General features: G+C 43.9%; 1 protein-coding gene across 2 annotated transcripts in view; it reads right to left on the bottom strand.

The window, feature by feature from the left end:
- The window catches only part of MTHFD1L (methylenetetrahydrofolate dehydrogenase (NADP+ dependent) 1 like), a 188306-nt gene extending 175201 nt beyond the window's left edge, over positions 1–13105 (bottom strand). For both annotated transcript variants that reach the window (XM_077896736.1, XM_077896745.1), the window contains exons 1-5: positions 12870–13105; positions 4959–5043; positions 3733–3783; positions 3589–3642; positions 1692–1816 (exon numbers count right to left, since the gene is read on the bottom strand). In XM_077896736.1, the coding sequence (XP_077752862.1) occupies positions 1692–1816; positions 3589–3642; positions 3733–3783; positions 4959–5043; positions 12870–13090 (536 nt within the window). In that variant the 5' untranslated portion in view covers positions 13091–13105. The remainder of the gene's footprint in view (positions 1–1691; positions 1817–3588; positions 3643–3732; positions 3784–4958; positions 5044–12869) is intronic.
- Between the last annotated feature and the right edge of the window lie 10863 nt (positions 13106–23968).

The following is a 23968-nucleotide window of genomic DNA, read 5'->3' as shown; positions in this document are numbered from 1 at the left end:
TAAATATAAATTAAACAGTGAGCAGGAATAAAGGCCTCTTGCTTCTTAGCTTAGAGTAGTCCCTCAAGAAACTCTGAAGCAGTCTCTGTGGGTTGGGAAAACCATGGGAATTCTGGTTCTGCCTGGATAGAAAGACCACAGCATAAGGCCATGCTGGGCCTCTCTGTGCACAAGTGCAGGGAGCTCTGTTCAATGCACTACATGGAATGGTGGCACTAACATGTGCAATACTATTGTCATGCAGTTAAGCCCACTTTTTCCTTAAGGGAATTTATAACTCCATCAGTATCAAAATCCAGGACCAATCCTACAAATCTGTGGTAGTGACCTAGCAAGGCTTGGGATTCATAAGTCTGATTCCCATCTAATGTCAGTACTTATCTTCTTGGGAAATCAAGAAATAAAACCTGAGTGACCATGTCCTTTCAATGGCTTCTATGCTCTTCCTCATTCAAATCCAGAAGCAAATAGCCCATACGTATTTAGTGGAAACCAATGGTCTCAATACAAAGTAGTAACAAAATGGGACACACAGAAAAGTTTTCACAGTTCTCTCTTTTTATGAAAGATTTGAAATTACACTTTGATAACTTCAGATTCTGGATGTTTTCTAATTGATTAAGGCTTCTTCTCCCTTCTAGTTAGCTTAGTATAGGATCAGAGATTTTCATGACTTTTCAAGCTGTGTTTGGGTATTTCCATGGTCTGAATGCCTGCAGAGGCTAGAGTTAAGGGAAGGAGACTGGGTGTGCCCAAGAGGAGGCAGCCTTTCAATCCAGCTCCCATGAGATATACTGGATTGGGAGTCTAATTTTTAAATTTGCTTACAACCTTATAATGCTAAATATATTATGTTCTTTTTGGTCACAGTACAAAACACTTCCTATTTCCATGTAGGAAAGTGAGGTTTATAACTCCCCAAAGTGGGGAGTCCTGATCGCCCACATGAATGGGCAGGACTCCTTGTCTCATGAAGCTAATGTCACGCCAGGACATGAGTCACATACAAATATTAGCACACCACATATTTGTAGCTTCCCCCTCTAATTTCAAATAAAACCTTGTGTTATGAATAGAAGTGCTTGTTTTGCTTTTCTCAACTGGCCTATGACTAAGGGAGAATATGGTACTGCTGGTGACTCAGGACTCTGGGCTGTTTCTTTGGTCTGGCAGAGTTATCAAGGAAAAGCTTATTAGAAGATGAAGGCTGGCCAAAGGCTCCGTGAAGTCAGGCAGGAGGTTGTGAAATGAATATGCTGCTGTGAAGCACACTATTTCCAAAATGGCACCCAAGCACTACAAAAGGGCAAGTGCATTTTCCAAAATAGGTAACTTTCTTATATGGAATTTTTTTTTTAAAGATTTTATTTATTTACTCATGAGACACACAGAGAGAGAGAGAGGCAGAGACACAGGCAGAGAGAGAAGCAGACTCCCTGCAGGGAGCCGGACTTGATCCCGGGTCTCCAGGATCATGCCCTGGGCTGAGGGCGGCGCTAAACCCTGAGCCACCCGGACTACCCCATCTTATTTGGAATTTAAGAAGCCCTCACATTCCTGAAATAGTTAAAATATTTCTTCAACTCTTAATTACTGACATAAATGTGACAGTAGAACTAAAAGAAAAAAAGGTCACAGGAGAAACACCCATTTAGCCATAGAGCTGATTGTTTTCTTTTATATTGTCTCACCCATCCACATCTTTTTCTGGCTTCAAGGCATTGAGGACTTTGTTGCTAAATGAGCTCTCTGAGATCTGAAGGGCAAGGCCATGTACTCTGGTGTCTTCATTAATCTTCAGGATTTCATCTATAATCTATAGAGAAAAAACAACACCCTAAAATCAGTTTTATAAAACTAAGACCCAACCAAAAAAGCTTTATAGGAAAAACAGATTCATAAAAATGCATGTTATTGTTTCTTTTTCACTCCTTGTTGAAGACTTGCTATAAAGCATAATGAAGAAAGTCTATTTTCTCTTTTCACGATGTTGATAAAAGCTCAAAAGAAGTATGGCTGAATTCTAGTGCAGTCTTTCTTATTGTGCTACTCCCTGCCACAACAGAACAAAACAAAACCAAACGTTGAGATAGGCAAAAGACGATTTCCTGTCCACAATTATACTCAAGCGAAACACACTGCCAGTTTTTAGGGAGACCAGAAGGCATGAATCTCAAGCATTCCAACCCAGCCCAGACAAGCCCGTATTTCAAATACAATGTGTTCAACAAACGCTTCCCAACTGTCACACCCAAGAAGCCATCACTCAGGTCCTTGTGTTCCCTAGCCCTGAATGGATACAGAAAGCATTTCCAAAGGCTTATGGCTGATAAATGCTACACACAGATATCTCCTTTTTATGGGAAACACAAAAATAATTTCCTGAAAAAGACCAAAGTACAGTCTGGGAAGGTCATGTAAAAGCTAATGAATGGCTAGGTGTGTCTTTCAAGAAGAAAAGCTCTATCTTGTCTGTTTATCTATTTAATGTCCGGAGATAACATATAAGTTTCCTTCCTTCCCCCAGGTTGCTAAACTTTGACCCATCCTTCACTTGATTAGCATATACTCCCTTCAGAGAAAAGTCTGGCCACAGGATAAAACATTCTGTGACCTACTATCCCATCAAGGGACCCTCTCCTCCCACTTTCTCACACCGGTTTTTTTCTAGCCTTCTATTCCCCTCCCTGTAAAAGAAAAACCCTTTTGCCTAACTCAGAGGATTGTAGATCTTATGGTCAGAGTGTACTCCCTATTGCAATAATCCTTTTGAATTATTTCTCTCCTAAGTCTGGATTTGACACTGGCTAGAATGTGGATGTGATATGCAGAGTTGAATCTGCCATCTGGGATATGATGTAGCACAACAGGGAATAGGGTAGCAAGATCAAAGGAGCCTAAGTTTCTGGTGGCCTTGTGATGCCACCATACCAGCCTGCTTCTAAACTTGACCTATGTATGAGAAAAATAAATGTCTGTGTTATTTCATATTCTGTTATTTGAAGTTTTCCATCACTGGCAGTCAAACCAAATCTTCACTGCCGCAGCCCTTATGAGGAAAAGCTAGCCACAGAAGGACCAAATGCTAGCATGCCTGGTGGTCCAGTTTCCTCACCACTACTGGCTGCTTCTCCCAGACTTCAGATGACACTTGCAAAAGCTATTACTCCCAGAAGTTTTGCCTGGAAAGGACGCTGAAGATTATCTCATCCTATGCCTTTATTTTATTGATAAAGGCAACTACGATCCAGACAAGCCAAGGGAACGGCCAAGGGCAAACAACACGTCGGGACAGAATGAAACCAGAACTAGTCCTCCAGACCCCGACTGCCAGACGATTTCCACTAGACGCTGCTGCTGCAGCCAAAGAAACATAACCCAAGTCGCCAAGTCATAGCTCAAGTCCTCAACAGAAACATACCAAATACGTCAAGGAGCATTCACACTAGAGGGAATAGTAAACTCTTCCCTCTGAGTTCAGCCACAAGCAAAGACTGATCTGTTCCAATGACAACTAAGAGACACCAACAGGTATACTGTATCTAAAGAGGAAAGCACCCTGAGTGTTCAAGTCCCCATGGTAGTTACCTCGTCTTCACTGCTATCCGGAGGGAGACAAATGTGAGTGATGTTCAGACCAGCCTGCAAAGGGGACACAAGGTTATTCCATCACTGTAAGAGAACGTATCATCAAAAAATTATAACAAATATGTAGAATTCAACGGTCCTCACCTCCTCCGCCAAATTCTGGTTTATTTCCTGCATCAAGTTATCATCACCTGCCTTAGGAGATTGGGAGTAAGAGGGAGAACGTAAGTACAACAAAAATATCTAAAAAAAGCACAAAAAGTGATACAGAGACTAATTTTGTGATTATGAATTATCTAATTAATTAGAAAGAGAAGGATATACACAATCTTATTGCTCACAGAAGGAGACTAATAGCTGGTATTTATTCACCTATCAGTCTCTCAGCTTTCAAATTATGTTACTTTTAAAAAGTAACAACCCTCCTAAGGCACATGTAGCCGCCCAGCCAGGACCCCTTTCTCAGTGAGGACACCGAAGACACGATTTAGATCATGTGCCCATAGCTGGAAAGCTTCCAGCAAGCAGAATCCTAGCAGGTCTAGGCTCCGATCATTTTTTTTTTCTACCCTTCTTGCTCGCCTATCTTTATAAAGGGATGTGGACACAGACCCCAAGAATGCGACTGACTTGAGCATAGCTCCAATCCTGAAAATCACGGCGCCGATGGAACTACAGGCTGCTATTCTGACACATTAAGTGCATGCCAAAAACAACAGTGGCAGCCCAACTGCTGTGCTGTGTTAGCTTACAGGCTTGGCTCACCTCATTATTTCCCTGCACCTGTCACCCAATGGGGATGCCAAGAAGGATGGGAAACAGTGCCAACTACAGTTGCAAATGAAGGGGCTGCAGCCAAAAGATGTACATGAAATGCAAGGACCTTCTGACATGTACTGACGTTTGAAGAGCCAAAGTTACAGCAGGCTTTACCCGATTTAGTAGTAAGATTACTAAATACTGTGCCTCTCCAAGCACCTGCCTTCCACAGAAACAAAGGGGGAACCTTTCCTCACAACGTGTTCAAATCGCATCTGATAAGCATCTATGAGCATGTACAGACACAGTTCATCCTATGTAACACAACTTCTGGGGGTACCTACCTCCTAACCTCTCAAAGCTACTCATGTCAAAAGGAGAAGGGCTCACAAAAGACCCACTCAAGCAGGGTGGTCACTAACCAGTGATCTAGTAAAAAGCAAAATGACCAAAGGAAGAAGAGGGTGATGACAGTATTTTCATCTGTGGCCTCTCTTCCCTGTTAAGACCACTTCTGTGACAACAAATGCCCCTGGTCTTTCTGTATACAATTATCTTCTACATTGAAAGGCATCCTAAAAGAGCAGCACTGAACCATGGTCATAGCTTACCTGAATAATAGCAAGCACCGGCTTAAAGGTCGGGTTTTTTTCTTGCAATAAACTCAGAACCTCTTTTGAATTCTGAATGACTTCTCTACAATGAGACAAAAAGACAACACACAGTCATTCATGTCTTTGTTAACGACCAGAAAGGACGGATACAACACATTTTCCTAGAAAGTTCGTTACTGTAACTGAAATTAGATGGTACAGGATGCGTTGCAAGGTGGGAAGTGTGGTGAGGAGAGGGCACAATCCTGATATTTAAGTGCAACACAGGGTATGCTATAACCGTCGAACCCTAAAAATAGGCAGAGGTGTGCAAACTAAATGTCAACAATTAATTTTCAATTAGTTCTCTTGCATTTTCCAAGTTTACTTTAATAAAAAATGTTTTTTTAAAAGATTTTATTTTTTTATTCATGAGAGACAGAGAGAGAGGCAGAGACATAGCAGAGGGAGAAGCAGGCTCCCTGCAGGGAGCATGACGTGGGACTCGATCCCAAATCCCAGGATCATGCCTTAAGCTGAAGGCAGCAGCTCAACAGCTGAGCCACCCAGGCATCTCTTCCATTTCTTTTTAAGTAATCCCTTTCCTCCCCCCACACCCATGGGACCCCCTGGGGACTGCAAACACTGAGGGAGGGTAGCAGAGACTAGGGAGGAGGCTCACTGTGGGGATAAATGCCAGGGCCCAGAATTTAAAAGAATGTGAAGGGATTGGGTGGGGAAGAAAGCAGAGGGAAAGTGAGGGGGTGGGGGGTGGGAACAGAAATACTCCGGATGATGCATCGGAATTCGGAATTACACGCTCCCAAGGCCTCTTAGGGAGACAGCCTGTCAGTCCTCTGGGCTCCCCACCACCCAAGTCTGCATCTGGATTTCTAAAAGTCCCAGCAGGTGCCACCTCCATCTTAGCACCACTGGGAGGAAGGAAAGGGGTGTGAGCCCAGGCAACGCAGACCTAGATAATGTGGTACAAGTCATATGCTCCTTCTGCAGTCTTTGGGGGATGAGCAATTTCAGACCCCTTCACCACCATCGCTGTGAAGTGGTCCTGCATATGAAGTTGGCTTTTGCTCTCTCACGATAATAGACAAAAGGCTCAATCAAGGCAGCACCCAAACCCCATGTTAAGACCATCGTTAAATGTTGCTTTCTGCCTCCGATAGGGTCTTAACAATCTTCCAAAAGCTACAAGTTGAAGTTGCAGGCAGATAGCAGCAGCAGTAAACGGCTGAGGGCACGGAGGCACTGGTCAGCTTCTCCCAGCTTTCAAAGAAGCAGATGAACGTACTGGAGGGAACCGCTCTTGAGGAGGTAGATGAAAAGAGAGGGGTGCTCAGCAGACATTTTAAGGTTTCAAAACTCAACCAGGGTGAGCCTTCCTACCTGACACTGGGGACTTCCTACCGGGGACAGAATGGGTAAGGCATGCAACTGCACACAACCTGTGAAGATTTTCGTCTGTTTTGTTTCCAAACACTTGGCCGAAACAACTTAATCCTCCCAGAAATAACTGTATTATTGTGTTGAATAAACGCAACTACATGGAAGTTCACAAACTGCCTTACAAATGGGCACTAAATTTAATCTCCTCTCACATCATGCGTGGCTGAGGGCCACACGCTACGCCGTTTCCCTGCCTTTCCTGACTGCTAATTTGGGCTGACTTCTTATTTCTCCCTGGCCCTGGAAAAGGCACTGGAGCGGAGGTTCCAAGTGGTTCTTGGCAGCCTGCGGGTGGATCGTCTGGGGAGCTTGGTAAGAAGCAAGGATTCTGTGCCTCACCTCAGAAAGCCAGATTCAACAGGGCTGGGTGAGGCCCAGGAACATGCATTTTCAATAAGGGACCTAGGTGGCTCTGAGGCACCAGTAGAGGGGAAAGAGCCATGCACCTCTGGGATGCAGGCCTCACACGGACCAACACGATCAGTTCACGGAGTCTCTAACCAACTCCAGTAGCCTCATCTGTGAAATGGGTGTCCAATGGTGGATACCTTTGTTCTCACAGTTGTAGTCTTTTTCTACAACTCAAAGCTACCCTGGAACACTAAAAAATACTCATTTGATGGCAACAGTTAACCCCAAAACATTCATAGCTTTGACTACCCCTCGATAAAGTGAAAGGCCCACACACTTCCATAAAAGCCCAAACCTGTCACTAATAACGCTAATAAAGCTGGCTAATTCACTTGTTGTAGGTGTAATGTTTCATTCTTTGGGGTTACTCCTTATTCCTACAGTGATAAAGAAAGTTAAGCAGGAAAGCAGTCACTAAGGCTCAATAATTCTAAAAAGTAGCATAATGTTTCCAATCAGAGATTTTCTCACTCCTGGTGGAAAAGCTGCTGTGTCAACTTCCAGCTAGAAGGCAGGCGGGACCCTCCAGCCAGGCTGCCCATGTGCAGTTAAAACTCAGAACTTTATTATACTGAAGAAGATTGTAATAATTTGTAACAATATAACTAGTGGATAAAGGATCTACTACTGGAAGGACTTCAATTACCTCCATTTAGACCTTTAACTTTCTAATTGATTAAATTCTTCCTTCCAGCTTATTTCTTAACTCAGGCAGAACTGGAAGGCAAAGCATCCCTAGTAGAGGGGAATGCAAACTACCCCTTCAAGCCATAAGGACTGCCCCAAGCCAGCAAGACACCCCCATCCATGACTGACCTCAAGATAATGACCTGACCTTTACTGGCCACCACCTGCACCCACTGACCTTAGTCACCCATATATCCTATATAAACAGAGAAGTATTTTCAGTACATTAGAGACAGTTTTTGAGATGTTAGTCCACCATCTTCCTGGTGTTGGCCTCACTGAAATAAATTTCTTTCTCGTTTCACCACTTGTCTCTTTGCCTTTGGATTCGGTCACTGGTAAGTGGCTGAACCTGTTGCTTGGGATCCCCAGAGCCCGACGCTCTTGCAACCCTGGCGCCCTGGTTACACTACCAGCGATTCCACTGGCATGCTGGTCTCCCTTTGGCTGTGAAATAATGTGTTCACTGGGCATATGGCTGCTGGAATAATGACCTAATTTTTCAGCCTCCTTTACAGCTAGCTATGGCCAGATGCCAGAGTCAGAGTCAGCAGCTGGTAACTATTTAAAACTACTAATTTAAGTAAACCCCTGAGTGAAGAGCCACTTTATTAATTTCAAAGGCAAAAGAGGTAGCAGTGCACATGTAAAGTTAAAATTGCCAAAATGGTGTCTTCCAAAGACTGCCATCAGTATTCTGAGAAATAGCCCGGGCTGAAAGCACCTCAGAGCAGTTTAATAAACCCACAGCACCGGTAATTTACTGGATACATTCAATATAATAGTAACAATAGTACTAATAAAACTGATGATGGCTTGTATTATTGGGTACTTCCTATAAATACTTCCTAGCATTTTCCTCTTTCACAGAATTTGGAGTGTGAGCAACACATGGCCACCTGGCTAGAGAGCACATTTCCCCATTTCACCTGTAGCTTGATGGGGTCACGTCACTAACTGGTGGTCAACAAGGTTGGGAGCACTGGCCAGAAGAAAGCAAGGAATGTGCGGCAAAGGGAAAGATACACCAGCACCCCGGTTCCCTTTCCATCTTGCTGGCTGGGAGACAGGAGCAGCTGCCTTTTATCCAGATCTGGACCAGTGAGCAAATATCAGAGTCATCATCCTACCTTCCCTGTCTACCTTCCTCTGGCCAGGATGGTCCATATCACTTGGGGGTATCTTTATTAAAGCAGACTAGCCTGTTTCCAGCTTATGCAGAGCCGGATCTGGGAGCTCTAACCTTATTTGCTGTGTGACATCCAATCAAAGACATACTATTGTTTCACAAACCACTAAGAAAGAAAACCAAGCTGTCAGTTAAACTACGGTATGACCTTTTCTTAACATAGTATTTTGTAAGTATTAAAAGAACTTTTGGGCAGCCCTAGTGGCCCAGCGGTTTAGCGCCGCCTTGGGCCCAGGGTGTGATCCTGGAGACCCTGGATCAAGTCCACATCAGGCTCCCTGTGTGGAACTTGCTTCTCCGTCTGCCTGTGTCTCTGCCTCTCTGTCTGTGTCTGTCATGAATAAATAGATAAAATCTTAAAAAATAAATAAATAAAATAAAAAATAAAACAACTTTTAAGACTTAGACATAGATTTTTTTTTGTTTGCCATAAAACCACTCATAGGGGCATAAAAAGTAAAACTGCAATATTCTTAAAACTTGTTCACATTCAGAATATGACTCTTCTGAGATTCCCCCCCCCCCCCAGCATTTAAGTAATCTCTACATCCAACATGGGGCCTCAAACTCATGACCCCAAGATCAAGAGTCACAGGCTTCTTGGACTGAGCCAGCCAGCCACCCCCTAAGTGCTTTTTTGATTTGAGTCCTTGGCAGCACTTTCTTTTTTGTTCTCCCACACAAGACTACCCCCTGTGCCATCAAGGGTGTTCCTGATACTGTATTTTTTGAAAAACCTTATCACTTTTTTCCCCTGGGGTTCTCATTAAATTCCTGACACCCATTCTGCAAGTTTTAATGCTAGGGCTTTCTTGATTCTACCAGTTATCAATGGACAGTTGTCAGACAACCAGAAATCATCTTATTTCCTAAAACAGCCCTTCCATAATTTGTTCATGGAAATACTGGGGGTTCCTGGGGAAATGAGTGGTCACTGTGCTTTTCAGGGAGCTTATTCGATAACTTTTCTGGCATATGTCTATGAAATACATTTTAAACCTTACATAGATTCCTGGATCTCTATTTCTATGTGACTTTATTAATTTTTTAAAAGATTTTATTTATTATTATTCATGACAGACACAGAGAGACAGAGAGAGAGGCAGAGACACAGGCAGAGGGAGAAGCAGGCTCCATGCAGGGAGCCCAACGTGGGACTCGATCCCAGGTCTCCAAGATCATACTCTGGGCTGAAGACGGCACCAAACCGCTGGGCCATCCGGGCTGCCCCCTATGTGACTTTAGTTAGGCCCACCTTCTCCTCTTTCCTCCAAGCCCTTAGAGAATCTCCTGGAAGAAAGTTCTGTTAGATGATGCACATAGGTCAATTAAGCTACAGCAATAGGCACGGCCCATAATGACAAATAAGCAATGACTGTTATGTGGCCAACAGCGATTATCAGACACAATTGATTGAAAGACCAGTTTTGGAGATATTAAGAATACACCTCTTAGGATCAGCAGAGTATATTGATGTCCATAACAACTTTTGAAGTAGGTGATGATGGTTCCCATTTTGTATATGAACACAGACCAAACAAACAGCTTGCCCCAATTCTCACATCTAATAAGTACTGGAGTCATACAGCAAAGCAAAGTACCTATCCCTGAACCATAATCCTATGAAACAGTAATTCATTGTACAACACTTTCTCCTTTTAGTTAGAACAGGAGCGCCAGCAAACTATGGCACATCAGGTTACGAACAGCTTTTGAATTTTCAAATAGTTAGAAAAATCAAAATAATATATTATTTTGTAGCATGTGAATATCATATGAAATTCAAATGTCAGTATCCATAAATACAATGGACTTTCATTAATTAAAAAAATTTATGAAAATCTGTTTTTTCTCACATAAAAGTACCTACCTAATAGCTTCTACTTTGCCTTTTGGCCTGCAAAACCTGAGCTATTTACCATCTAGTCCTTGACAGAATTGCCAACCCCTGGCTTAAAATGCTCTAAAAATAAAAAAAAATAGCCATTATTTGTGGAGGTATTGATATGACAGTTCCTGGATTATGCATCTTATAGGTGTTCTCTCTTGACTTCCTTTCTATAACCCTCTAAGGAACACTACCATTCCCCTACTGTGGTGCAGGAATTGAGACTAGCGTCCAGTACCAGTAGGATCATGACCATTCTGCTTATCTCTAAGTCAGGCAGTGAAAAGAATGATTACAAATAGAATCCACAAATGAACCCATATTTTTTATTGTTGTTGGTAATGAACCCAAATCTTGAGTGAAGCATTCACCCATCATGTCACAGGCATTCACCCTACACATGGCACTCTTCCCATTAGGAAGGATCTAGCAGTGAACAAGACACAAAGCCTGTGACCCAAAAGAGCTTTCATTCCAGGTGGGGAAGACAGACAATAAATAAACAAGAAAGAGCTACCCAGAAAATAAAAGGGTGATGAGGTGATGGTTTCTGACGCCCATACTGTCTTCAAACCCTAATCTAAGGTGAGCTCAGCTGTACACTGGTGAAATTCTAATGACTCCTACATTCAGACAGACAAGATAAACTAAGCAAAAGGCTCCTAAGAGTCATCGGCCACATCCTAAAGGGCTTTGGAATCAAAGGAGGTAAGGGCAATTACCTTTACAAGGAGGAATAGAAGGGGGGCATCTGGGTGGCTCGGTGGTTAAGTATCTGCTTTCAGCTCAGGTCGTGATCCCTGGTCCTGGGATCAAGTCCCACATCAGGTTCCCACAGGGAGCCTGCTTCTCCCTTTGCCTATGTCTCTGCCTCTTTGTGTCTCTCGTGAATAAATAAAATCTTTTATTTTTTATTTTTTAATTTATTTTATTTTATTTTTTTTTTTTTAAAGGTTTTATTTATTTATTCATGATAGTCACAGAGAGAGAGAGAGAGGCAGAGACACAGGCAGAGGGAGAAGCAGGCTCCATGCACCGGGAGCCCGACGTGGGATTCGATCCCGGGTCTCCAGGATCGCGCCCTGGGCCAAAGGCAGGCGCCAAACCGCTGCGCCACCCAGGGATCCCTCTTTTTTTTTTTTTAAAGATTGATTGATTGATTGATTTATGACACAGAGAGAGAGGCAGAGACATAGGCAGAGGGAGAAGCAGGCTCCATGCAGGGAGCCGGACGTGGGACTCCATCCCGGGACCCCAGGATCGCGCCCTGGGCCAAAGGCAGGTGCTAAACCGCTGAGCCACCCAGGGATCCCCAAATAAAATCTTTAAAACAAACAAACAAAACAAAAACCAAGGATGGATAGAAGGAAAAAGGAAGGGGATGTGAACGGATGGAGGACAGGGTAGTCAGTGACAGGGCCACCTGGAACCGGGGATGCTCGTTGCGGGTGGGGAGGCAGGCAAGGGCTTTGCCGCCGCCTGCAGGTTGGTCCTGAGCGCTCCACGTACAGGTCTAGGCCCCCAGTGAAGCCACTTCTCCAGGAAGGGTCACTCAAGGCTCTTTCTCCCCTCCCTCCCGCTGCCGGGCAGGGAGGGCTCCAGACGGGAGGGGGAGGGCGGGGGGAAGGGGAAGCGGGACGGGGAGGAGGAGGATGGAGAGGGAGGGGAGGGGGCAGGGCGGGGGGAGGGGAGGGGGCGGGGCGGAGCGCCCGCGGGGACGCAGCGGGGAGCGGGGCAAGGCCCGGCCCGGGGCTCCCACGGCGCACCTCTGGGTGGGGGAGGACGGAGCTGCGCTGGGGCCTCCCTGGGCGCCGTGGGGTTCCGCGTTAACACGCCCAGAAAACGATTATGTAACTCGAGAAAGCGCGCCTTCCGGCCCGCAGGAGGCTGCGGCGGGCGGGAGGGGCGGGAGGGGCGGGCGGGGCCGAGCTTCGCCCCCGAGGAGGCCAGCACTCCGGGCCCCCGGCCGCCCCTCGGCCCCGCCCCGCGCGCCCTCCGCCTCCCTCCGCCTCCCTCCCGCCTCCCGCCCCCTTCCCGCCGCGCAGCCCGGCGCCGTTGCATCAGAGCCGGCGGCGGCGGCGCACGTGGAGCGGGGCCCGCGGGCTGGGGCGCGGCGGGGGGGGATGCCCGCGCGGCCCCGGCCCCGGCCCCGTCCCCGCCCCCTGCCCTCCCGGCCGCCCGCGCCCCTGGCAAGTTGGCACCAAGCACTCGCGAGCCCGCGCCCGGCGAACCCCCCGCGGGGGCCCGAGCGCCCCGCCGAGCCCCGTCGCCCCGGCCGCCGCCCCCCGCTCACCTGACGATCGAGCCCCGCACCGGAGGCGCCCGGCTGCCCTGGCCGCGGCTGCTCCCGACCTGGGCGTCCCGCAGCCGCCGCTGCCCGAGCAGGCCTTCCCCGCCGCCGCAGCCGCCGCCGCCGCCGCTGGCGCGAGCCGGGGCCGGGGGGCGGAGCGGCGGGCCCGGGGGCCGCCCGGGACGGCGGAGCCCGCGCAGCAGGAGCGGCAGGCGCGCGCTCATGGCGGGGCGCGGGAGGGCCCGGCGGCGGCGAGGGCGAGGGCGAGGGCGAGGGCGAGGGCGAGCGCGGCGGCGAGGGCGAGCGCGGCAGGTCCCCCTCCGCGGCCGGGGATGCGGCGGCGGCGGCGGCGGCGGGCGGCAGAAAGGACCGGGCTCGTCCTCCGGCGCGGCAGGAGCCCCTAGGGGGCACTGCACCTGGAGGCCGTGACGTGAGAGGGCGGGGGCCTGCGGACGCGGGGCTGGTCCTGGGGGCCCAGTCACCCGAGGCGGCCTGGCGCGCGCTGGCCTGGGCGCTCCTGGAAATTGGACTGGAGAGAAAGATCGGGGGCGGATGGAGGGGGCAGGCGGGGGGGCAGGCGGGGGGGCCGGCCCCGCCCTGGGCTAGGACGTCCTCCCTCGGCGCGGGATGCTCCTCAGCCCTGCCCCAGGTGGGCCCCCGCCCTGGAGGCCGCCGGGCTCGGCCTCGGAGAACCCGGGCTTGGATTTACTAGGCTGGGGGTGCTCTAGCAGTGAAGAAGTCCATCGGAGAAGGACAAACGTTATATGGTCTCATTCATTTGGGCAATATAAAAAATAGTGAAAGGGAATAAAGGGGAAAGGAGAGAAAATGAGTGGGGAGTATCAGAGAGGGGGACAGCACATGACAGGCTCCTAACTCTGGGAAAGGAACAAGGGGAGGTGGGCCGGGGGTGGGGGTGACTGGGTGACGGGCACTGAGGGGGCACTGGACGGGATGAGCACTGGGTGTTATGCTATAAATTGGCAAATTGAACTCCAATAAAATATATACCACAAAAAAAAAAAAAAAACAATAGTGAAGAATGTGTGGGTCTTGGAGTTCGCAGGCCCATTTGTAGCCTTGGGCAAATTAATCTCTGTGAACCTCAACTGCCTTCACAGTTAAAACGAGATATCGATACTTTGTAATCTTCTCAGGACTATAATTCCCAAGTAGAGTGGGAATAAAACTAGTGCAAACTACAAACACTGTTTTTGCAGTTGCTAAGCCCTGTACAAGGTGCTGGGGTGACATCTCATTTAATCCTGACAAATGTACAGATCTTTCTGGAGTCATGATGGGGTGACCTGATAAACTGATCTTCAATGGAAACTAGGTAAATTGAAAATGCATTGAATACACCTAACCCTAGCATCATAGATTAGCCTAGACTACCTTAAACACTTACTGTAGCCTATAGTTGGGCTAAATCATCTCCCACAAGGCCCATTTTACAATAAAGTGTTGAATAGCTCATGTAATTTATTGAATGCTGTAGTGGAAGTGGAAAAAAGAATGGTTATATGGGTACTGATTGGTTGTCAGTATGTAGGTTGTTTACCCTTGTGACCACACGGCTAACTGGGAGACTCCTCTGGCTACCACTGCTCCAGAATCAGGAGAGTATACTGCTATATATTGACACCACAGTAAAAGAGCAAAATCCTGTTGAAGTCCGGTTTCTGCTGCATCCTTATTGCTTTCACAACATTGTAAAGTAGAAAAATTTTAAGTTGAACAGTCGTAAGCCAGAGACTATGTAATGTGTTGAGTGTCGTCCTTTCAACCTGGGGGTAATAAGTCCAGAGAGGTCACTTGTTTCATTGACAGAGCTAGAGTCCAATAATCATGTTCTTAGTCTTATACTGTTATCTGCATTTTTCATTCAAGGATGATTGCTTCATGTGACACATTTTGACTTTGTAGGATAGAGAGATAGCTAACATTCTACATCCCTGTGAGGTAGGTATTACTACCATTTTACATAAGAGGAAACAAAATCACAGAAGTTATACCTTGCACAAGCATATAAATGTTGGAAAGGAGACTTGAGTGGTCATTCACCTGCTGCCAGAGATGATCTTAGGCAAGTCATAAAACCCCTTGGAGGCTTGCCTCCAATTATAAATTCATGACCATTCACTTACCAGACATTTGTTGGACAGTAGTGAACACTGACCACTGGTAACCAAGATGAAAATCACCCAGTCCATAGGGAGGATATAGGAAATCTCTGCATCTTCCTCCTAATTTTGCTGTGAATCTAAAACTGTTCTAAAAAATAAATTCTTAAAAAAAAAAAAAAGCCAGTCTCTGCCCTCAAGAAGTTCCAACAGTAACTCTGCCCCAGTAGTGACAATTCGCTACTCCACCTGATGATTGCTGACAATAGTGACATTTAAAATCACAGTGGAGACCACAAATTGTATGATCCTAATTATAGGAAATGTCCAGAATAAGCAAATCTGTAGACACAGAAAATACATTAGTGGTTGCTTACAGCTCAGAATAGGGGGAATGGGGAAATGATAAATAAGGGGTACAGTTGATGAAAATATTCTAAAATTAATAATGGTACTGGTTGCACAAATTCATGAATATTCTGAAAATTGTTGAATTGTACACTTTAGTGGGTGAATTGTATGGTATGTGAATTCCACTGCAGTAAAGCTGTTACCAAAAAAAAAAAAAAAAAGGTTTATGAAATAAGGTGTGTCACAAGTGCTGGTGTTTAACTGTTCTGGAAGAGAATCAGAGACAACACCCAAGGATCTGATGCTTGAGCTGAGTCTTGTTTTTTTTTTAAGATTTTATTTATTTATTCATGAGAGGCACACAGAGAGAGAGGCAGAGACATAGTCAGAGGGAGAAGCAGGCTCCATGCAGGGAGCCCGATGTGGGACTCAATCCCGGGGTGGAAGGCAGATGCTCAACCGCTGAGCCACCCAGGTGTCACCTGAGTGGTCTTTAAATCCATATATACTATTTGTTTATAAGCTACGGAAGAACATAAAGTAAAAAATAAAACCACTCCTAACACTATCACCGAAATGTAACTATTAATTTTGATCTCTTTATTTGAAATTATTTTATAAAATTGCAACCATACTATATATACATCTCTTCTTCACTTGCTATATATCTCTTTTAATGATGTTGGAAAGGAAAACATTTGAAAAAATGGTTGTATATTATAATCTATTTTGTAGGTAGACCATAATTTATTTTACTTCTCTCTGTTGCTGGTTGTGTTATTTCCAATTTTCGATGTGACAGTGCTGCTGTGAATATTTTTTCATTCATTGGTCAATAGCTCTGTAATGAGATCCTTCTGTGTGCTGGAGGAGGAAAGGGAAGAAGGATGACGGGAGGCTACTGACCTCTCAGTCACCCTTTGCTGAAGCAGTTTTCAGAAAACTCAGAACTAGTAATTGTTAAACTGAAAAAAAAAAAACAAAAAAACAAAAAACAAAAACAGTGCAGAGAAGTGATGACAAACAACACAACATCCTCAGGTAAAAAAGCAACCCTCCTGATCATACTTAACTGCAAGGAAAGTACTGCATTTTTATGATTTCCATGGTTCCACATGGCATAGTAATTTCCAAAAGACTTCTCAACATTTAAATAAATAACCTGTATGGATTAAAAATTTGAATAGAAAAGATTAAGTTAAAAAGATCACACCTTAGTCAACTAATGAGAAGCCACAAAACTTACTTGTTAATTGGAAATACCTAATACTGAAATGACTCAGACTATATATATGTGCTTCAAAGCCATTTTGGATAAAGCACCTCTGGAGACTGTTCCCAGTCATCAGCAGAAGCCCATGGCCATTCACACCTCTAAGGTGATGCTCTACATCTTTAATAGATGATACATTCAAGTGTAATAATGTCCTGTACCTAGAGGCATGTTTTTTTAACTGAACTAATATTATACTTTTTAATCTTAAACAATTTTAGGTGAAAATAAATTGCTATTTTTAACATTAAGGTAATAAAACATTTTTTGAATCAGAGAATCATGAGTTATAATAAATGCTATTAAAGTTGTTAGATCTCCCACTCTGCTTTGGCTGTGAAATAGTGGAACAAAATGAGGGTGGAACATTGTGTACATGACATGTAGGACAAGTTAATGGCACATGTTTGCTTTTTAATAGTTGATGCTTAATTAAAATATATGAGGATTGTGACCTTAGCATGTAATTTTTAAAAATTTCTTTGAGGGCAGCCTCAAAGAAACCGCTGGTGGCTCAGCGGTTTAGCTCCACCTTTGGCCCGAGGCATGATCCTGGAGTCCCGGGATCGAGTTCCACATGGGGCTTCCTGCATGGAACCTGCTTCTCCCTCTGCCTGCCTCTGTCTCTCTCTCTCTCTCTCTCATTCTTTGTGTCTCTCATGAATAAATAAATAAAATCCTTAAAAAAATTTTTCTTTGAAAGGTCCAGGACAACAAATGGCTGTGCTGATCAAGCCAGTTAAAATATTTGACTTGACCTCTTTGAATCCTGATGTGGATGATGTGGAGGCCTTGTCTTCTGTTCACTTTCACTCCCTCACGGGCCTGGCCCTGAAGTCAGTACAGCCTGAGTCCCAGATGCTCACATTCCAGAAGAAAGGGGGTTCTTGCACACTCATATTGCACATTTGCCAGACAGAAGAATAGGAAAGAGAGAAAGATTTATGAAAATAAATTGAGGATCCTTCATATTCCCAGGTTTGTTTCATGAGGACAATTATCTCCTTTTGACAGATATGTCTAGATTCATTTACCCAAAAATCAAATATATATTAGTCTGCTTAGCAAAGGCCAACCACACTAAAAGGGTTCCATTATGTTGAGGCCTTTAAAAATTCACTCACTAATATTCTTCCACTAGTGGATGGAGATCATTCGGTGCACTTTGAGATAACATTTGGACACAAGCCGAAGAAATTTCATTTTCAGCATAAGGAATATGTATTTGAAATTAAAATAATATTCCTACATATATAGCAGGAGAGTGCATTAGCTCTATAGCAGGCTCTATGCTGGGCATGTAGTCAAGGAATCAACTGTGAACAAGACAAGCACAGCTCTGGTCTCACTGAGTTTATTTTGTACAACTATACAGTAGAACACAGGCATATGAATGGAAAGTTAGAAGCATGATAGTTCAGAGCTTTTAAGAGTACTGCAAAGAGGAATCTTCCTAGACCTGGAGAGTCATAAAAAGCTTCCTGAAGGAGATGATGCCCAAAGGCAATACTTAAAGATGACTTAAGAGTGGAGCTAAGAAAAGGATGGTGCTGGAAACAAATGTTCTGAGTAGAAGGAACCGTGTGAGCCACAGTCTGGAATGAGAGAGTGCTGACTCCACCTCTCCAATCAGAGATGTTGGACTGTTGGAAAAGGAACAGCCTCTCTGTAAGGCAGCCTTTGGAGGAACAGCATCCTGAAGGAAGAGGTAAATGTTAGTTTGAAAAAAGAAATGAATTAGGGCACCTGGATGGCTCAGTGGTTGAGCATCTGCTTTCAGCTCAGAGTGAGATCCTAGAGCTCTGGGATCAAGTCCCACATCTGGCTTCCCTCTGGGAGACTGCTTCCCCCTCTACAAGTGTCTCTGCCTCTCTCTGTGTGTCTTTCATTAATAAATATATAAAATTGTAAAAAAAAATAATAATGAATGAATTAAAGGGACTATTTAATTTAAAAGATGAGGATGTAGAAGAGTTTAAGCAATGGAATGGAAGGACACAAGGAAAAGATAGGGGAAGAATAGCAGCAAGGGAGAGGTGGTTGAGGAAAAAGCAAGACAGTAGTGTGATCAAGGAAATATGGTGAGAGGGGCATACGTCCTGGGACGTGAGCCAGGATATCCGTGAAATGGAGCACGGGGATTTGGGTAGTCCAAATGCCAAAGAGACAAACCCATAAATACCAGGAAGGTTAAAAGTGTAGTGAGGACACTTGGACTTTTCAAGGATCAGGACAGAATGCACTTCCATCCATCCTTGTATGGATGAGGAGACTTTGGTCTCACATGAGGGACCACCTGAATCTTGAATGGTTTGCTTGGACTTAGAGAAGCTCTGAATCTAATGCAGCTCATCGAAAGCTCCTGAGGAGTGGCCCACACCAACGCTGACCTGCAAAATCCACATCATTATCAACCAGCTCTGCAGGTGAGGCAAGGCTTGGAGATACTTGATCCCCTTATCTTTAACTGCAGCTGATGCTTTTCTTTGAATAAATTCCTAGATGTATAATTTCTGAGTCAAAGATGAATTTTTGGTATTATTGATCCAAGGTTCATTTATGAAAAGTTCATACCAACTTATATTCTCATTGGGTTAGAGTGACCATCCTTCTGTATCCTTAAGGATATTGGATCACTAAAAAAATTTATATGTCACAGAACTGCATCATGTTTCTGAGACAACTCTATCGCTTTTTTTTTTTTTTAACTCTATCGCTTTTATTTTGCATTTCTTCTTGCATTATCTTAGTCTTATCCTAGGCTGTAACTGCAAGGACATTTGTATAGCAAACAGCCTTGGAAGATATAGTATCTCCCTCCGGGGCAGAGGGGAGATATGTTTATTGTCTAGAGAGTAAAGATAATGGCTCCCTTCAGGTGCAAAGATGAGAAAGATTTGCTACTAGCCGTTTATGACTGCGGATTCCTAAATTCAGGATTCCCCAGCTGTGTCCAGTATGCACCTGGGCTACTCTGCACACATGGGTTTGGAGGAACAAGGGGAACCAATGCAAATGTGAATGAAGCTCATGCCTGCTGTGCTGGGAGAAATAATGTCCTTTATCTCTGACAGACGAGTCTCATATCTTCTGCCAGCAATCCACGAGTCTGATGCAGCCTAACTTTTAGCTTGCAAGTTGAGTAACATTCCAGCCCCTACACAGTTCTGGATAGTAATATTTTTTTTTTCACAGTAATTTCTGAGCTGAGTTGTTGACCATGCAGGCTTTCTCCTGCCTGGATTTCAGGGAAGGACGATGCAGGCAAAGGGAGTAGTGCCTATAAAGACAGAGACAGGTTTTGGAGGGCTTGGTAGAGGATTTGATTCTGTTTTTTGTGTAGAAATTTTATGCTGGCTAAGACCAGGGGAATAGAGGTGAATGAGTCCGGATGTGATAAAGATGGTGGCAAAACAGCCAGGTTGTAAGCTGTTGTAGCAGGTCAAGAACAAAGGTACAAACCAGAGAAGGAGTTCAGAGGAATAAAGGAATATTAGATTGGGGAAAGCGACAATTCAGGTGATGTCCCATGGGGAAAAAATCTCTTTGCACTCAGGAGGGAAGTCTAAGCTAGAGTTGGTGTTTTAGGAAACAGTGTGAACCAAAGTTTAAGCCTTAGGTGAGTTCATAAAATCAGACAAGAATGGGATGGAGAACATTTAATCTCACAAACTTGAGACTTATGGAGGCCAGGCAGGTGACATACACTAGTGAAGTGAACCACATGTAAAATTTCCCCCAAAAGAAGCAATAGGTACAGCAGACTTTTCTAGGACGTGTTTTAAGAGCCTTTACTTTCTGTCCAAAACATCTGCATGCAAGTGCTCCATGGTTGCTTTAAATCTGATGAAGTCTATAATGGAGAACAAAGGAACAGCCTCCCCAAAGGTTAAAGCAAATCACCACGTTTTAGCATGATTTTTGCCCTTAGAATCCCTCAGATCTCGCAGAGTTGCCTCACAGAGTCCAGGCTAAACAGGCCAGACTTTTTTTTTTTTTAATGAAACTGGGAATTGGGATTTTTATGTTAAAACTGTTTAAAAATGTGCAAGCCAGGTTCAGCTTCTGGGGCAAGGTCTGGTCGTGAATGATTATATGAGGACCACATGGAGAGCCATACTTTGCCATTCAAACAATAGGACATTTGGGAGCTTGTATTTGCCCCACAGAGCAGATAATTTGCTCACGTTCCAAGCCCTGTTCTTTTACATTCAGCTGAATAAACACAGTTTTAGAACTAATGAAGTAGAACTGCTTGCAGCTTTTTTTCCCCCTATTGTGTGATGCATCCTGTCTAAGCCATTGTCAGGAAAATCAAGCTTTATTGTTTTTCATAAAGTGGATTTTGCTCATGGGCATGCACCACCATTGTAAATTGGGCATGTTTATCTTCTGGCATCAGAACATCACAGCTTTTGGGCCCTCCCCTCTACCTCACCGGACTTCAACCTTACAGCTGCACTTTTGGTTGTTCTATGTTGTCCTAACATCCTCAAAACCAGTTATTGGGGAAGGTGTTTTGGCTAAATGGAATTTCAGAGAGGGGCCTGACCACCTGACTCTACATTACCATGTAGATTCTTAGTCTGAAAGAAATCTGGAAATCTCTCAGAGTAAATATCCCTGGAATTCTAGCAGCTTTTCTCTGACCCACCCAACAGAAACTCCAAGTAAGGATGTTGGATTTTTCTTTAAGATTTATTTTTTTGAGAGAGAGCAAGAGCAAGCGTGAATGGGAGGAGCAGAGGGAGAGGGAGAAGCAGACTCCCTCGCTGAGCAGGGAGCCCAAAGCAGACTCGATTCCAGGACCCTGAGATCATTGATCTGAGCCAAGGCAGACACTTAACCAACTGAGCCACCCAATCACCTCAAGATGTTGGATTTCTGAGGGTGGCTGCTGTGAATTTTACTATTGGAATGTAGTCCCTGTTGTTCTTCCCTCCTTCATGTCTCTGATTTGAATGTTTTTCTCATGTTTTGTGTTCAAACAAGTTTTTGACTATTCAATCATTAAATATGGAACACTATAAATAAATAGTCAGGCATGCTGCAGAGCTAGTAAAAATACTTCCATCTCAAGGGGTCAAATGAATCACATGCTAAATTTTAGAATATTCTTCCAAAAAGAAATTTATGGTCTCCTATAAAAGAGTTGTTTTCAGGGGCACCCGGGTGGCTCAGTAGTTTGAGCAGCCAACTTTTTTTTTTTCCAACTTTTTTTTCTTAGAGCATTTAGTTTTTTGTTATGAAACCATAATTGTCTTCTGATTGACTTACTTCACTCAGCATAATACCCTCCAGTTCCATCCATGTTGAAGCAAATGGTGGGTGTATGTCCTTTCTGATGGCTGAGTAATATTCCATTGTATATATAGAGCACATCTTCTCTATCCATTCATCTTTCGACGGACACCGAGACTCCTTCCACAGTTTGGCTATTGGGGACATTGCTGCTATAAACATTGGGGTGAAAAAAAACATTGGGGTGCAGGTGTCTCAGTCTTTCACTATATCTGTATCTTTGGGGTAATCCCCAGCAGTGCAATTGCTGGGTCGTAGGGCAGTTCTATTTTTAACTCTTTGAGGAACCGCCACAGTTTTCCGAGTGGCTGTACCAGTTCACATTCCCACCAACAGTGCAAGAGGGTTCCCCTTTCTCCACATCCTCTCCAACATCTGTTGTTTTCTGTCTTGTTGATTTTTGCCATTCTCACTGGTGTGAGGTGGTATCTCATTGTGGATGTGATTTGTATTTCCTTGATGTTGAGCAGCCAACTCTTGATTTAGGCTCAGGTCATGAACTCAGGGTCCTTGTATCAAGCCCCTCATTGGGCTCCATGCTCAGAGGGGAGTTGGCTTGAGGATTCTCTCAGTCTCCCTCTGCCTCCCATCTGCCTCACCCTCATTCTCTCAAACAAATGTTAAAAAAAAAAAAGGTTTTTTCAAATGCACTACCCATATTCTGAAATTTATTAATTTATGATCATATGCAACAATATTTTGCATTTATTAACCTTTTTAATGCAGCATAATTCCACATTATCTTGATGTTTCATGGTCTAGATCACTCATAAGGAAAGAAAAATGTGAGAAGCTAAATGTGAGGAAATGATAATGTTTCCATGTTTTTTTAAAAACCAAAATCATTGAAAAAGCATGCCTAAGAAAGCTCCAGGTCTTACCCACAGAACAAGGTTTAAGTTAAAGACATATGTAAATTAACAAAAAGTTTGAAGCAGTTTCTTTTTAGTGCAATCCCTTTCTGGCTGATACAATTGAGCACAATTACCACTGCCTTGATAGTGGAAGTTATGTAATGTAGAGAGGATGGGAGAGTGTTTTGTTTTAAGATTTATTTATTATTTGAGGAGGAGGGGCAGAGCCGGATGGGCTCCATCTCATGACCCCAAGTATCATGACCTGAGCCGAAATCAAGTGTCTGATGCTGAACCAACAGAGCACAAGGATGGGAAAGCTCTTATTAACATTTGCACTTCAAACTAGAGATTAAAAAACATTCTTTTTAACAAAAGAAAACAAAAATGTTAATATTCATATTTAACAGCTGTGTTTATAGTTCATTACAAGCCTGATTTTTAAGATTTTTCTGCTTTTCCCTAAGGATTTATGTGTGGAATTTACACAGGACATTGTTTACTTCTCTAAATTGACCTTTCATGACTTACAGAAAACCCCATCTACTTTCAACCTCAAGGCAGAAAAATAAGTCAGATGGATCCTCAATGTGAAGTTTAGAAATTCTCTACTTTAACACTCTCAAGAAAAATTTAAAAGTTATTTTCCTCTGTATAAAGAAGTTAGGAAAAAAAAAAAAAAGAAGTTAGGTAACATTTTCGTTATGTTGAGGTAGGTTATTATACTTGTATTTGGAAGTAGAATTGCTTAAGAAATGGTCTGTAATTACCAATTTGCAGTAACATGCTTCTGTTCTATATACAATTTTTGTCAAAAAAATTTGGAACAGTGTTATACTCAAAAAAAATCCCACATTAATTTGTGCCCCCAAAGCTTTGTTTTAATTCAATAATGAAATAGTTTAAAAGATGTCTTCTGTTACTACCAAAAGTGTATATATATATATATATATATATATATATATATATATATATATATATAGTCTAGTGATTGATCTAATTTAGCCACGGATCAAGAAAACATTTACCATTATTTTAAAAGTGATCCAAACATACAGAAAATGTTCTGTCACTGAAATGTGGTATATTGTCATTAACCCTGAGCCACTGTCTGCATGGCTTGCAAGACAAGACAAAATATTAGAACTAAATTTGTTTGGAAAAACCTTGACCTACCTAGAATAAACATACCAATTCACA

Source organism: Canis aureus, chromosome 1, assembly GCF_053574225.1.
Source record: "Canis aureus isolate CA01 chromosome 1, VMU_Caureus_v.1.0, whole genome shotgun sequence".
Classification (NCBI taxonomy): Eukaryota; Metazoa; Chordata; class Mammalia; order Carnivora; family Canidae; genus Canis; species Canis aureus.
This window is presented reverse-complemented; position numbering and strand designations above follow the sequence as displayed.